The sequence below is a fragment of the Onychomys torridus genome, chromosome 6 (assembly GCF_903995425.1).
Source record: "Onychomys torridus chromosome 6, mOncTor1.1, whole genome shotgun sequence".
Taxonomy (NCBI): domain Eukaryota; kingdom Metazoa; phylum Chordata; class Mammalia; order Rodentia; family Cricetidae; genus Onychomys; species Onychomys torridus.
Genome location: NC_050448.1, coordinates 12,261,240 through 12,275,183, shown reverse-complemented (window position 1 = coordinate 12,275,183; position 13,944 = coordinate 12,261,240). Strand labels below are relative to the sequence as shown.

General features: G+C 42.9%; 1 protein-coding gene across 1 annotated transcript in view; it reads right to left on the bottom strand.

The window, feature by feature from the left end:
• Kcnmb2 (potassium calcium-activated channel subfamily M regulatory beta subunit 2) overlaps positions 1 to 13,944 on the bottom strand; it is a 276,331-nt gene that overhangs the window by 16,999 nt on the left and 245,388 nt on the right. Inside the window, exons 3-4 of the mRNA XM_036190455.1 lie at positions 4,567 to 4,737; positions 1,578 to 1,773 (exon numbers count right to left, since the gene is read on the bottom strand). Coding sequence (XP_036046348.1) covers positions 1,578 to 1,773; positions 4,567 to 4,737 — 367 coding nt within the window. The remainder of the gene's footprint in view (positions 1 to 1,577; positions 1,774 to 4,566; positions 4,738 to 13,944) is intronic.

Genomic DNA, 13,944 nt, shown 5'->3' with positions numbered 1-13,944 from the left:
AGCTATTCATTAAGGAGAGCCCTCAGGGATATTTGCAGGAATTCTTTCAAGTTGTTGTAACCAAAATGCAAGGTGGGTTTTATTCCTTTGCAGCAACACTGTTTGCTGCCCATTTGCTAGTGCGGAACCTCTAAGCTACTGAAACCCTTGTAAGCTATCACTGAAGGGATGGTCACTGCAATGAAAACTTTTACAAGAATGATTAGAGTTCCTGGAAATAAGCACCAATGGTGCTATTGGAGGCTGAAATCAGACTGTCTTGGCCTATTCAAGAATATTCTGCACATCTAAGCAGCTACTATAAAACTCAAACCTAATACATACATAACTTGAAATCTATGATGGCATATTGGCTCAACTAAAACACACACTGGTCATCACAGTCCTTCCTAGACCTTATAAACGTAAACTTTGTGGACAGGATCTTGCTATGTGGTTTTGGCTTGCCTGGTACTTGCTTAGTAGCCCAGGTAGGCCTCAAACTTGTGGCAATCCTGCTTTAACTTCTTAAGTGTGGGGATTACAGGCTTGGCACCATGATGGCCCACAGCAGAGTAAATTTTATGCAGAGCTTTGATATAATGCACATTTACTAAGCGTCTACCCATGTGGATTTTATTATATTAGTGTGGTGTTTTGAGTGAGAAACATGCTCCCTAGGCTCAGTTATTTGAATTCTTGGTCCCTAGTTGATGGCATTGTTTGGGGAGGTTATGAGGAGGTAGAGCCTAGCTGAAGGAACTGTATTGCAGTTGTAGGAGCTGATAGTCTCATCTCATTTCCCATTCACTTTCTTGTCTTGGTTGTGGTTGAGCATGTGATCTCTCAACTCCTGCTCCCACTGCCATGCCTCCCTGCCATAATGGAACCACAAAGCAAAACAAACCCTGTCTTCCTTAAGTTGCCCTTGGCCATGGTATTTTGTCATCACATCAGAAAAGTGACTAATAAGAACAGTACTATAAATTAGGCTTCTATGAACATCATATATAAAGAAAGAACATAAGTGTGTGAATTCACGAACACACACACACACACACACACACACACACACACACACACACACACACTGTTGACCACATGTTCAATCTCTTAGTACAACATATTCTACTCTCTAATCCTTAATTATGATAATGACTTAGTGAGTGGCTATTACTTTCTTTTTGAAAAAGCAGGCCCAGTATCAGAGAAGTTAAGTCACATGCCCAAAGTCACAGAACTGAATGCGGAAAAGTAAAGTCCAGTTTTACTCCATGTCTCCCAAGTCATGATAGGTATTTGGGCATGCACATCTCTTATTAAATTCTGTACTCACTTTGAAAGACTTAGGCTCTTTATGGAAATATCCTCTCAAACAGAAAACACAGCTAAATCTGCTCTACCATGAAATGAAGGAACAGCTTGTCCATGGCTTGTACAGAAAACAAGCATTTTCCTGGACAGATCCAGAGAGTGAGTTCTGTGAATGGAGGAAGCAGGGCCTCCGTCCTGGTGTGTTTCCTTTGAAATACTCACAAAAGGAAAATGGAGAGAGGAGAGGCAGGTGGTCTGTGGGCACCTGGGCACAGTGAGCCTACCTTCTGATTGATTTTCATGGTCTCTTCTGTGTGGTAGAGGAGGAGCTTCTCCCCGGAAGAAGTCAGGTTGACGTAGACCTGCAGGCAAGGGTACTGAGAGAGCTTCCAGCAGTCGGGCCCACAGCTGAAGGAACAGTTAAATGTTTCTGTGATGGACACATTCAGCAGGGTGCACTGAGCCTCTTCTGTCCACACACTGCAGAGAGGGAGCGAGAGTGAGCACAGAGCAGGGAGGGCGTGGCTGCAGAGGACTGTCTCTTGGCTACTCATCTGCATTGGCCTCCCCAAAATCTATGATCTGCATGTCTGTGTAAAGTTTACAATTTTGAACAGACCAGCTTTCGGCATGCTGTGACACAGCACAAACTTAGGTGCCTGAGAACTTTCCTGGTGATATCCACTGCATAGAATATTTACTAATATTTTAAGTGATTATTTTCTCCTTTTTGAATTCACTGGTAAGCATAATGCATGCTTTATGTTTAGTTTTTATTTCTTGAGACAAGGTCTTACCACATAGGCAAGAATGGCCTCAGATGTGCTCTGTAGCCTGGGCTATCATCAAAACTGTAATTCTGCTGTCTAAGCCTCCTGAGGGAAGGGATGACAGGGTGCATCATCTGCCTAGAAGAACCTTTACTCTCCCTGTGTTTCTGCATTGTACAGCTGCTTGCTCAGGCTTTTTCATTCCAAACTCCACCTCAGCCTGCTTTGCAGGTGGAAAAGGCTTTACTGAGGGAGGGGCTGGGGAAAGGTGGCAAAAAGGTAGAGTGGCTCAGGGTTGGACTTGACAGATAGAGGGAGAGCAATACCATGCAATAAATTCATTCTAACATGGGAACTAAGGTAACAACGGCCTTTTGCAGATGTCAAGCGCAATGGCTACTTAGAGCCTTTCTACCTAACTGGCAATTGACACAAATGGTTTCCTTTTGTTATCTCAACAACCCTATATATTGGTTAGTAATCCGTCTGAAAGGTGAGTGAATTGGGGGCCACAGAAATCAAGTGGCCCAGTCAAGAACACACAGCTGGAAAGTGACAGAAGCTGTGGCTTTACCCTTCTCTGAGGCTGTGTCTCATTCTGTCACGGTGTGCCTCCCCAGGAAATCAACAGAAGATAAACCCTTCCTTCCGTGCAGATAAAGGGCTCAGTCAGGTTGCTCTGGGCCATTGCAGCCTGAGATTCCAGCTAACCATTGGTTGAATTTTGTTTTACAGTAGCTTTCATTTTGCCATCAAGACAAGCATTTGCAATTAGGAAGTAACAGTAGCAATCGATGGTTTGCCTCGGGATGTAAGCTCTATTGCAGGGAGCAGAAAACACGTGTTCACAAGGAGTAACAACCCTGCCCTTTTGCTGGACACACATGGATAGCTCCTGTACTTTTGCATGTGCCAGATGACTAGACTCAGTCTCCCCTGGTGTAGCAAATGCAATTTTCTGGAAAATGAATGGTCAGAATCTGCTTTTATAACTGGGGGGCAGGGAGGGGTACACATCCTAGATAGTTCTTTGCAGGTGTGAGAACCGGAAAGAGGTTTTGGATTTGGTAAACACTGGGGCCCCAGGCACCAGCACTTTCTCTGGAAGAGAGGACATCTGAAGCCCTCAGAGAAAGAACAGGCCAACCAGGATGTCAAAGGGGAGCAAATTGCTACATTTCAGTTCCACTTGCCTCCTGAAGTGAAAGCATTAATTTAGCTAGCAAAACAAGCGGCACAAAATGGTTTGATTTTCTCCTGGGTTGAAACTTCCACTTTCATGTGAAAGGGTCTTATTTCCTCAAGCCAACCACTGACAGATGTACCAAGTCTCGGGGCTCAGGGTCTGGATGGCTATGAGGGACGGACACGTGGGGAGGTATCAGCTGCCTTGTTCAGGAAGCCATGCTTTAGTATCATCGCCTAGTGACTTCTCCTTAGGCAGTAAACCCAAGGTAAACATTGAAAGGAAAAGGCTTCAGAAGCTTTAAGAGCTTAGTGTCAGTCTCCCAGCCTCACAACACATCAGAATCACTGGAGTTTCAGAATACTGAGTACTGGTCTATCTTTAGACAGTTAATTCTCACCTTCTTTGTTTTGGACATACAAAAGTTCCCAAGGAAGCTGGTGATGGAGAAGTAGGGTGGGTTAGAAAAGCAGGCAGACTTAGAGAATGGCAGGAATCTGGACTCTTGAATTTGTGGGATGTGGCTTTGAAATCTTAACTGCCACATGTTTGTGCTGTGATGCACTGAATTGTGTGACATTGTGTACATATGTGTATGCATGTGTGTGTGTGCATGTGTACTTGTGTGTGAGTGAATTTGCACACATGTGTGCATGTTCATGTTTTATATAAGTGTGTGTATGTGTATGCAGATACACTTGCATGTATACATATGCATGTTTGTATGTGTGCAGGCGCATGTGTATGAGTATGTATACATGTGCTGTGTGTGTTTGTTGAGGCCAGAGGATGATCTCAGATGTCATTTCTCAGATATCATCCACATTGATTTTTTTGAGACAGGGGCTTTCAGTGTCCTGGGGCTCAGCAATCAGACTGGCCTCCTGGTCAGTGAGCTCCAGAAATTGCCTGTCTCTGCCTCTCCAGTGCTGGTATTACAAGTGCATGCCACCATGCATGAGCTTCTTATGTGGATTCCAGTTTTGCATCTAAGGTTCTCATGACTGTGCAGCAAGCTTGCTATGGAAAGCCATCTCCTAAGTCCCCGTGTCACATCATCTCCTGTGTCACAAGTCCTCAGTGTCTCTGCACTGATGAGTACATTGATGGGTAGTTGTGAGAAAGAAACAAGAAAAGTGGCCAGCTCACAGTAGACAGTTACACATTTATTCTTATTATCAGATAACATTAGAAAATTCTGCCCCAGGTGCCTCTGAAAGTTTTGAGGGAAGGTGAGAAAATGACATCAGGGTTGAATGAGCAATGGGGGAGCAGAGAAGGAGAAGGCAGTGGATTTCTCGGTGCCTGTGGCATTACCTCTGCATGTAGGAGCGCAGCAGTGTGATTCCCAGCAGGAAGTACATCATGATGGAGCACACCATCATGGCCAGTCCCAGAAGGATAGCCCGGTCCTCCCCAGCCTTCAGTGCTGTCACAGTTTTTCTCTTGTCAAGGAGGTCATGGTCCCTGATTTTCTGGTAGATATTTCTGAAGTTGAAAACAACACAGTCTTACATGAGACTCACAGTTATACTTCATGTCCCTTGAGGGGGGCTGTGTTCCCGCCCCACCTTCCTAAGGGGAAAGACCCATAGGAGTCCTCCAAACACACCTGAGTGAAGTTGAATCTCAGTGCAACCCCTGGCTCCCAACACATCACACACACTCACATGCACACACACAGACTCAGACATACACACAGACACACAGACTCAGATACACCACACAGACATACACAGACTCAGAATCACACACACACACACACACACATGCACATATACACAAACACAGACATACACAGACTCAGACACACACACACATACATGCACATACACAACTCACACACACAGAGACTCAGACACACACACACACACACACATACACAACTCACACACACACAGACATACACAGACTCAGACACACACACACAGACATACACAGACTCAGACACACACACACACACACATACACAACTCACACACACACAGACATACACAGACTCAGACACACACACAGACATACACAGACTCAGACACACACACACACAGACATACACAGACTCAGACACACACACACACACACACACAGACATACACAGACTCAGACACACACACACACACACACACACACACACACACACACACACACACTACATGCACAGAAAGAGGAGAGCACAGACATGCCCACACATGTACCATCCCTGTGCAGAAATGATCCCTAATTCTGTATTTTGGAGATTCATGTCTAACTGTAAAGTAATTTTTCTCTGTTCAATTCTAAGAAAGACAGCAACTCCCTCAACTCTCAAAAAATGCCTTGGATTTGTTGACTTCATATTAATGAAGTTGATCATTGTTGATACATAATTGCTGAATCTACTTATGTCTGTGCCTATGTGTGTGGTGATATTTTGTTCCCCGAAATATTGTGCAGGCTAATAAACTTATCTGGGGTCAGAGAACAGGATGGCCACAATATTAAACATGAGGACAGGCAGTGGTAGCACACGCCTTTAATCCTAGCATTCCAGAGACAGAAATACCTCTGGATCTCTGAGTTCAAGGCCACATTAGAAACAGCCAGGCATGGTGACACACACCTTTAATCCCAGAAAGTGAGCCTTTAACCCCAGGGAGTGACGGCAGAAAGCAGAAAGGTATATAAGGTGTGAAGACCAGAAACTAGAAGCATTTGGCTGGTTAAGCTTTTAGGCTTTGGAGCAGCACAGTTCAGCTGAGGTTCATTTGGATGAGGACTCAGAAGCTTCCAGTCTGAGGAAACAGGATCAGCTGAGGAATTGGCAAGGTGAGGAAGCTGTGGCTTGTTCTGTGTCTCTGATCTTCCAGCATTCACCCCAATACTTGGCCTCAGGTTTGATTTTATTAATAAGAAAGAACCTTTTAAGATTCCTGCTACATATGTGTGTGTAAATATCACTTTATTCTGTTTATTCTTACCACCAGAGGTCTGGAATGACACTTTCTCATGATTTTCCAGCTCAAGCCTGGGGCCCTTAGACTACCTGGCCACCCCACAAAAGCCTCCCACAGTCCGGCAATCACCTGCCCTCTCGGTTTTGTGATTCATTTTTGAGATTTCTTTGAAAAGTGTAGCATTTACATCAAAGCTCTTTAAACTTGACCCTGTGTGAACCTGAAGAACAAACTGGTGGCCATTAGCTATGAAAGGCAGGGGGTGGGCAGACTTCTGAGGCGGGGAAGACAGGCTGAGGCTGAATGCCTTCAAAAACCCACTGGAAAATAATAACCTGTGTTACTTGGCTAATATCATTTATCAACATGTATTTAACTCTGACGGCTGCTGTTGAGATCTGCGTTCTGCAGATGGAAGCCAGCGAGGATGATCTGTGCTGTTCTAGACTATTAGGCTGCCACACAGCATCGAATATGACAGTCTGCCATAAAATAGGATGGGTGTTATCAGTTGCTGCTGGAACAAGAAGCACATAAAATGATCCAACTGAGTCATTTCAAAACGTATTTGGAAAATAAATGTTCTTTGTAAGCTCTAGAATAGGTAAGCAAAAGGCAAAATGGTGGTTTCTCCACAGCTCGTAGGTGTCTAGGAAATGGGAATGTTACACAGCAAAATGAAAGTCTTGAGTGGGTGGGATACAGTTATAAAATCCACCAATGAATGGCTACTGAATTAATGGATAAATGAGGGAGTGTTAATATGACAGAAGAATGAGATCCCATTAGGAGGTTAGGTCCACACATGCATTGTGAGTGTTGTAACCTCTTGTGTTGGGGACATGGTCTCTGTTAAATAAAAGGAAAGATGTGAAAATTAGTGTCAACTGAGGGTGGGAGTTCTTTGGTGGGTCAAGTCAGTGTCACGGCAGTTTCCCCAGGGACCAGGACAGGAAGTCAGTGTAAGTTAGAAAAGGTTTCCTGGAAGGGTACTATCTTGAACAGAACCTTCAAGGTTGATTGCAGTTAAGCAAATGGGACATAGAGCTGGTGATATTTGGATGGAGGGATCACAGAAGCAAAGGTGTAGGGCTTGGAATTATTCAGCAAGTACCTGGAAGGATTGTGTTAATGGTCCTAGGAGGTCCACCCCATAGAAACAGGGCAGCCAGATGAGAAATGTGGTGTCAGGAAGGCTTTGACAGTCATTCTAGACAGTAGCCTTCCTTCTGTAATTAAAGAGATGCTGTCAACTGGTGATGTGACCAGAATTGAGTTTCAGAGTGATTGCTATGCCTCCAGTGTGGAGATTAGAAACAGGAAAAGTCTTAAATCAGGGAGGGAAGAAAGAGGGAGTACTGGGAGATGGTCCAGTAGTGTTGGCAGAGGATGAAGATCCAGGCTGAAGATAGGACAAAGAGAGGAGGCAACATGTGGAGAAATGTCCAGGAGATGAACCCTCAGGATGCAGTGACTGATCAAATGAGAGGATGATGAGGCAGTAACCAGGCAGCTGAGCTGTGTCCTTCTGTTTGGCTGTGTGTGGTGGGGAAGTGTGAAGAGTGGAAAGGCCCACCTCTTTTCTATTCAGCTCTTTTGGAGAATGGAAGCTATTGTTGAACCTACAGGACAAGAGAAGTCTTTGGAGAGGGGCTGGTGAGATGGCTCAGAGCTGACATTGCTTTCACCTAAGCCTAATAACCTGAGTTTTTCCCCTGCGGTCCCACATGGTAGGAGAGGAGTGACTCCTTCAAGTGATCTTCTGACCTCCACATGAAGGCTTGTGTGCAATAAACAAACATACATAAACTTAAAAAGTCTTTGGGCTGGAGAGATAGCTCAGTGGCCAAGAACAACGGCTGCTCTTACAAAGAACCCAGGTTTAGTTCCCAGCTCCCACATGAAAGCTCACAACTATCTGTAACTCCAGTTCCAAAGAATCTGATGCCCTCTTCTGGCCTCTGCAGATACTGGGCATGCACATGATGCATAGATACACATGCAGGCAAAATACCCATACATATAAAGTAAAAATAAGTAAAGCTAAAAAATAAGGCTTGTAAACAGATTTTCAGTTTTTCAGTAAAGTTTTGTTTTGCCCTGAGCAATAGACAGTACATTAAAAAAGTTTTTGGAAATTTTGTGTCAAGACTCAGCTTATAATTCTGGAGATGCATAGTGTAGATGACACAGTCTACCTGGACAGCAGTGAGACATCACTACATGCCTGATGATTGTGTTGATTGGACAGTCCAGGAGGGAAGCAAGCCAGTCTCAGAGGGCCACCTTCCCTGAGGATCAGTTACTAAAGGCTGAGGCAGTTGACTGAAGGTTCAGTTCTCACTGTGAGCAGAACCTACCTACTTCACCAACTTACAGATTTCACAAAGACCTGGTTTAAGGAGAGTTATTTTAATATAGTAAGTGGATATGGTTATATTTTTCTCCCCTATATGTTAATGGCACAATTTAACATGTTTCATCATGAAGTATGTTGTCATGAAGATGTTCTTCTCAGCAGTATTTTAAGATTGTTTGATTAAAAAAAAAAAGCTAGGCTTCTGAATCCCTTCATAAATGTATTCTAATAAACATATTCATTTGTATGTGCATAAATATATTATTCTTAGAGATGTAAAAACAATTTCACATTTCCTGTGGTGCTTATTTATTTTATACTGATTTATTTTCAAATCCTTTTTGGGGATTTAGTTAGTCTTAGTTAGGGTCACTATTACTGTGATGAAACACCAGGATCAAGAGCAACTTGGGGAGGAAAGGGCTGACTTGGCTTACTCTTCCACATTGTAGTCCATCACTGAAGGAAGCCAGGACAGGAACTCAAGCATGGCAGGAACCTGGAGGCAGGAGCTGATGCAGAGGCCATGGAGGAGTGCCATTTAATGGCTTCTCCTCATGGCTTGTTGAATCTGCTTTCTTATAAAACCTAGGATGGCACCACCTGCCATGGGCTGGGTCCTCCCTCATCAATCACTAATAAGAAAGTGCCTTACAGTTGGAGCTTATGGAGGCATTTGCTCAATGAAGGTTCCTCCTTTCAGATAACTCCAGCCTATGTCAAGTTGACATAAAACTAACAGCCCAGGAACACTGTTTTCCTGACATTTTGGTTTTACTGGAATTTTCATCCCATGTTCGTATCACAACCGTTATCACCACCACAGAAATGTCAGCCTTCTCAGCTAACCAAAGTTTGCTTCTTTTCTGCATTAAAAAAGCCTAGAGTATTTTCAAAAATTTTTATTTTAAATAAAGTATATACATAGTGTGTGTGTGTGCGCGTGCGCATGTGCACATGTGTGAGTGCAGGTGCCAGAGGAGGCCAGAGACACAGAATCCCTGGGAACTTGAATTATATGCAGTTGTGAGCTACCTGACAGATGTGCTGGGAACTGAACTTGGGTCCTCTGCAAGAGCAGCAAGTGCTCTCACTGAGCAATCTCTACAGTCCTGGAGGAGAACTTTCCATAGCTCTTTGTAGATTCAGTGATTTGTTTAGATGGCTTTTATTTTGTCCTCATGAAACCGTTAAATAAATCTTTGCTAACTTATCTTTGTTCTGTTCCCATTTCCACAGCAGGAAGGCCCTGGGTGAGAACAGCAGGATCCTCTGCAGGGGAGCCTTTTGTTGAAGAGGAGAAATTGACAAGTGTGCAGCCTAGCCTGCTGATCTAGAAAGCTGGACCCAGGGAGCAGAACAGGGGACAGAGAAAAGAGGAGACCTCAGATAGTGTCTGGACACAGACAGAGAAAGACAGCAGAAATGTAGAGGGATGGTGACTACAGATTCTGAGATACAGGAGACAAGAGTGCAGTTCCTAATTAAGGGTGACCATGACCATATTGATCCCTGCTAGTTAGTGTATGCTGTGACCAAACACTGTAGCGTTACAATAACTGTGTTATAATTTTGATACACAGTACAATTTAATAAGTTCACCAAAATGGTTGATCAGCAAATAGATTGTTTGTCAAATTGGCTTCTGGCAAATTGGTCATTGGCGTACTGGATCCCCAGACATGGACACTCAGAGGACCAGTGGCAGATAGACAGTCTAGGGCTGTGGCTTAGAATGTGAAGGTGGTTTGAAAGTCTGCCAGTGATGCACATGGTAAGGGCATAGGTGTCTGTGACAGACCGAACCAAGCCTTGGAGGGGCAGATGACTGACAAGTGGAGGAGTCTCTGGGAGATGGGACAGAGGGTTGAGGGCAGCTGGGGTTCAGGGTGGGAAATCTCTTGGTTGGTGAGCTATGCACAGGCCAGAAGAAAACTATCAGTTTGTGAAGCTGGAGAGGACAGTAAAGGAAATGAAACAAGTGTGACAATTAGATTTGCACTTTAGAAGCATTGCAAACGTTCATGAGGCTGGTTGTTAAATAGCCTTTCACAGCACTACTGTTATGTTGACTGTGGTATTTTCCTTTAGAGCAATAATGAACAAAATAGAACAAAAAATAACTAAAGGAATATATGTGTGTGTGTGAGTGTGTGTGTGTGTGTGTGTGTGTGAGTGTGTGTGTGTGTGTGTGTGTGTGTGTGTGTGTGTGTACAGTACAAAGAATTCATGGCCACAGAATGAAATCAGACTGTGGTGATATTGTGTTCCCCAAAATATTGTGCACCCTAATAAACTTCTCTGGGGTCAGAGAACAGAACAGCCACTAGATAAAGAGGCCAGAAAATGGTGGCACACAGGCCTTTAATCCTATCACTTGGGAGGCAGAGATCTACCTGGGTCTCTGTGAGTTCAAGGCCACACTGGAAACAGCCAGGCATGGTAATAAGAGCCTTTAATCACAGGAAGTGAGGGCAGGAAGTAGAAAGGTATATAAGGCATGAAAACCAGGAACTAGGCAGGTTAAGCTTTTAGGCTTTTAGCATCAATTCAGCTGAGATCCATTGGGATGTGGACACAGAGGTTTCCAGTCTGAGGAAACAGGATTAGCTGAGGAACTGGCAAGGTGAGGTGGCTGTGGCTTGTTCTGCTTCTCTGATCTTCCAGTGTTCACCCCAATACCTGGCTCCAGGTTTGTTTTTATTAATAAGATTCTTTAAGATCCCTGCTACATCAGACAAATGAAAAGAAGCACTGAAATGAATGATATGGAAACATGGAGTATCTGGTGTGTGTGGCTAAAACAACAGGAAACAGTATACATTTTCCAGTGCTTGTGTTAGAGAATAAGAGAGCCCTAAGGCAGTGCACTCAACATCTAAGGAAATCATCAGCTAAGTGGAACTTTCAAAAAGGAGGAATAAAAAGGAAATGACCATAAGCTAATACATGAAATAATAAAGGAAGTAGAAGGTAACTGTTGGAGGAGCAATGAATTCAAAGGTTAATGTGTTTTGAAAGACAAAAGAAATGGATACATCTTGACAAGATAAATTCCAACTAAATATGAGGAATCAAAAGCCATAATTGTGGGGACAGCATCCTTTAGAAAGGGGACTTTAAAACAACTTTGCAGTGAGACATTTGGAAACTCTGAGGTATGAAACTTATTGAAATATACAATAAGGATTTGCAAATATGTAACTTACTGAACCCAACTCATAAATAGCCAGAAGACTTAAACAATTCTGAATTATTAAAATTTGAAATAGCTGAAAGTTTTAAATAATTAAAAGTATTTTGGTCATGGAAATACAAAGCTGTAACAACTTACAGCTGAGCTCAAGCTATATTATACAGATAATTCCAGAGTACAGAAAAAGAATGCCAGCCAGCCTGGTTATGAGGTTGGCAAGTTCTGAGACCCAAACCAGTCAGAGCCATATGTGATAGAAAAATACAGGCCAACCTCATTCATAGCCACAAATATAAAGTCTGAAAGAACTTAGTTCACCAGATCTAACCATATTAAAATAATGAAGTCTACCATGATAAAGCTACTACTGTTATGTCTTAGAAATATAGCATTGGTCATCATTAGATTTTTATTAATGTATGAAAAGCATTAACTGATAATGTGATCTAGAAATGGATTAACATCCATTCATGGTAAAAGGTATTATCAAATTAGAAATAGAATCATCTTCAATGTAATAAAAGGGAGAGGAAAACTACCTGTACTGTAATTGACACAATTATCTAATGGTGAAACGTTGAAAAAGCTCACTTAATAAGTTAGAGTGGAAACGTCCATCATCACCAGTTTTACTTTAAATTACTGAAAAACAAACTAATATAATTGGGCAGGAGTAACAAAGCAATGTTATATTTACAAATATAGAAGAAACATAAGTTTATCATTTACCACTGATACAGTTACAAAGAAAATTAAGAATGGCAGAGGGATGGTAAGAGGACCACCAACCCTGCCTTTGCCCACCTGAGCTCAAGCTCAAGACACACCTACACACATCCACATCTCACACACACACACACACACACACACACACACACACACACACACACACACAAGAAAGATAGTCTGCAGAGATATCAAACCAAATTTGATAAACAACACACAGCAGTCTTTCCATCTATCAGCAAAAATGTAAAGTGCATTTGCATTTTAAAGAAATGCAGTGGACTTCCTGAAGGGACAGTGAGCAGTTCTCCTTGGACAGGGAGGTTGTAGGGGAAAGAAACAGAGCTATTTCTCCTTGTTGAGCCAAAGACAATCTAAGTGCAGGGGCCTGGCTGCCCTGTGTGTTTATCTAAAATCTAGGAAAGCGTTAGTGAAGCAAGGGGTCCTGCTTTTTGTCTCTCTCCCAAGGTGGGCGGCGAAGGAGGATCCTCCTCAGGGATCACACCAGCCAGGCAGATTCTCCGGCAGTTTCCTACCCTCTCCTCAGTCCTGCTGCTTCTACCAAATCTATTGCTCTTGGTTGGAACAAGTCGGCTTGCAAGCCTCTGCCTTGTTGCACAGCCTCTGCCTTGTGATGTGAGCACCATTTCTTCAAGGAACATCCCTGTTTTTCTCTTGTTAATCTGCCTTGTCTACATTATGTAGACCTTGTCTACATTATGATTGTTTTTAAAGTCTGCTTTCTCTCCTCCCTCAGAGGCCAATGCAGGTGATCCTGTTCAACCAGAAAGAGGCTTGGTGACATAGAGTCTTCATCCATGATGCACTCATGAACCTCCCCTTTAAGCTGAATGGTTTTTAACAGTCTGTACTATCACATTTGAAAAATTCCTGTGTTACTTTTTTTTTTTTTTTTTTTTTTTTGGTTGTGAGCCTAGCCTTTAAGGGCTGAGCCATCTCTCCAGCCCCTGTGTTATTTTTTAAAAATCATCCTTTAAATGTAATTTTCTCATTTCCTCGCTTTTGCTTGTTGATTGTTTTATGTGATTATTGGGTATTCACCCCAGGCTGGTCCAGGTCTGACACATTGACAATTCCTGAGAATTAAAGGAATGTATTACTAGGCTGATTTTCTGCATCAACAGGGTTCTCTGACACTTAAATTATAGCTTCAATTTTTGTTTTCAAGGGTGATTTCAGTAATTACGGGATTTAAAGTAATAAATGCATTTGTGGAACAGGGTGTCGATGTGCATGCCCTTGGCCTACACAGCTAACAGATGAAAGCAGAATAAGCCTAAGGACACAGTTCCAGTCCCTTCTCCAGGCCAACATTCCCAGCTGAATGTGTTTAGTTTGTCCATGCCTTTCCTTGACCACATTTGCATCTTTGCTACCCAGATTGAATCAAAGAAAGGTTTTCAGTTCATCTGTGAGATGGCTAATCTGGATTATCAATTTGGTAGTATTGAGAATTACTG